The sequence below is a fragment of the Etheostoma cragini genome, chromosome 11, assembly GCF_013103735.1.
Source record: "Etheostoma cragini isolate CJK2018 chromosome 11, CSU_Ecrag_1.0, whole genome shotgun sequence".
Taxonomy (NCBI): Eukaryota; Metazoa; Chordata; class Actinopteri; order Perciformes; family Percidae; genus Etheostoma; species Etheostoma cragini.
Genome location: NC_048417.1, coordinates 3,458,788 through 3,461,361, shown reverse-complemented (window position 1 = coordinate 3,461,361; position 2,574 = coordinate 3,458,788). Strand labels below are relative to the sequence as shown.

The following is a 2,574-nucleotide window of genomic DNA, read 5'->3' as shown; positions in this document are numbered from 1 at the left end:
CACGCACGCACGCACACACACACACACACACAGAGTCACACAAACACAAAAAAGAGTCACACACACACACAGAGTCTCACAGACACAGAGTCTCTCACACACACACTCACACACACACACACACACACGAACGCATGCACGCACCAAAACACAGTCACGCACACACCCACCAACCCACACCCACACACCTGAGGTTCCACGTCCAGGATAGCTATGTGTCCCTGTTGGTGGATCTTGCGGATGGTCTCCAGCCGAGTGCCGTACATGGCGTCCTCGTGGCTGCCGTACTCCAGGTACTCGTTGTTGCTGATGTCCTGCATCATCTGGTCGTGGGAGACAAAGTAGTAGTTCTTCCCGTTCTCCTCGTCCTTCTTCGGAGGTCTGGTTGTGTCTGTTGGACACCGGGAGACACAGAGCGTTTACACTCCCGGACGTATTAAGATATTAAGACGAGCTGTTAAGAGTGTTTCTGTGGAGGATTTTAATCTCGTGACATACGTGGGATGGGATAGGCGAATCTGTCGGGGTGTTTGGTGATGAGTGTGTTCTTTATGTGTCTTCTGCCCACTCCATGGGCCCCTGACAAAGACACACACACACACACACACACACACACACACACACACACACACACACACACACACACACACACACACACACACACACACAGTCAGTGAGGTCACTTATGAAGGCAAGTGTCCCCATTTCTTTCTTTAACAACAACATTAAAATAAAACCAAAGGATGTATAACTGTATCAGGAGCATGACACGATACACCCAGAAATGGTAATTTCACCGCTTGGCCACTTTGTGGAATTAGTTTAAATGTAAGGCTGGGCAATATATATCGATATTACATTAATATCGTGATATGACTCTCGGTTTATTCCCTATCGCCCGGCCCTACTTTAAAAGCCTGGTTCTGTTTAAGGGTCTGATGAAAACCATACACACTCCCTGTCTCCTGAATGGTTGTGGTCTTAATTGTGTACAAAAAAACAGGAAGTGAACACTATTGTTTGCATAATTTATTTGTATTTTTATAATATTTTATTTTGCCAACATTAGATATTTACACAGCTAAAAGACATTCTTAGCATTACGTTAACTTAGTTGGGGCGTTTCCAACGTTACGGTAGCTTATCTGTGTTGCCAGATCTTGCGAGAGTTTGTTCCTGAGTCTCAGGAAATGTTTGCCTCATGTGCCCGTCTGAAAAATGTTACTTTAGTGTCAGAAAGTTCTGGACTTGTGAAAAATAGGGTTGAACATTTGCTTTGGTGACTTTGGTTACTTTAGTCTCCTGACAGGACACAGGAGACGAGAAGTTACTCTTGGTTCTTAACCGTCTCTGCCGATACACTTGGTACATAGCATTACGTAACTTAATTGGGGCATTAGCTTATCTGTGTTGCCAGATCTTGCGAGAAAAATAAGGTCGATCATTTACTACGATGATTACTACGATCATAATCTGTGTTCACATTCACTTCAACACTCAGTCTCCTGACAGGACACTCAGGAGACGAGAAGTTACTCCTGGTTCGTCACCGTCTCTTTCCGTTACACTCGGCAGAACTTACCTAACAAAACTAGTGTTTTCCTCTTGAAAGCGGGAAGCTTCACAACCTCTTCATACGTGACGAGATCTAGTTGGTCGAACACTGGAGGTGAGAGAGAGAAACGGAGTGAGAGGATGTGGAGACGAGTGTGCGGGGACACAAAGAAGTTAGAGGGGAAAAAGACACATCTGGGGACTATGTTGGAATAAGGAGGAAGTTGGGTCACTTATAAAACATAAAAAGATGAATAAAAGTCTCCCTGGCAGAAAGCCCTTAACCATAACGTCAAAACAGTGAGAGGGAACGACAACCGGGATGATCTGAATGATGACTCATCAAATTAAATCAACCCCCGGTGCTCTGACATTAAATAAATCTGTCAGGCGGAAAAGGTTCATCAGAGGCTCACGAGCTGATAAACCTCAGCAGAGATAATGACTAGGGTTGTGTTAACATCTGCGCCTGGCTGCATAAAAACTGCTTAAAGAAGAAAAACTCTTATAAGTGAAGGAATATTTTTATATTTGTGTGATGATTTTGAGTCTAGCGGGACTCCTTAAAAATTTCAACGGCAAAAATTGTCGTTAAAGGAGAATTACGGCCAATTTTCACGTTAATCTTGATTGCTATTAATATGCTTTTACTTTTGACTGAATAAACCGGAATGACCCGAACTGGTGCAGGCAACGCGGAGCTTCAACTGAGCCAAAACGGCAGCTATCGGGGTAAGAGTCAGAGTGCCTTTGTGTCTCTTAACAGACACTTAATGCATTTAAAATGTCTCTGCAACATGAACAGAGACCTTATGTGACAATGAGATGGGTTTCAACTCAGACATTGTTTCAATTCACCTACAGTTACCCTGACTCTATCCTGCCGGTAGCTAGCTCGCCCTGTTAGCTGCTACGTTAGCTGCTACGTTAGAAAAACTACAACACCCACCGGAACTAGCTAGACTGGAAACTAACAACAGGCACGCCGTGCACACACTGTCTGGGCTCGCGAGCTGGTCA

General features: G+C 44.4%; 1 protein-coding gene across 1 annotated transcript in view; it reads left to right on the top strand.

Moving 5' to 3' along the window:
- caska (calcium/calmodulin-dependent serine protein kinase a) overlaps positions 1-2,003 on the top strand; it is a 136,057-nt gene extending 134,054 nt beyond the window's left edge. The window contains exons 25-26 of the mRNA XM_034885997.1: positions 589-604; positions 1,945-2,003. Coding sequence (XP_034741888.1) covers positions 589-604; positions 1,945-2,003 — 75 coding nt within the window. The remainder of the gene's footprint in view (positions 1-588; positions 605-1,944) is intronic.
- The last annotated feature ends 571 nt before the right edge of the window (positions 2,004-2,574 follow it).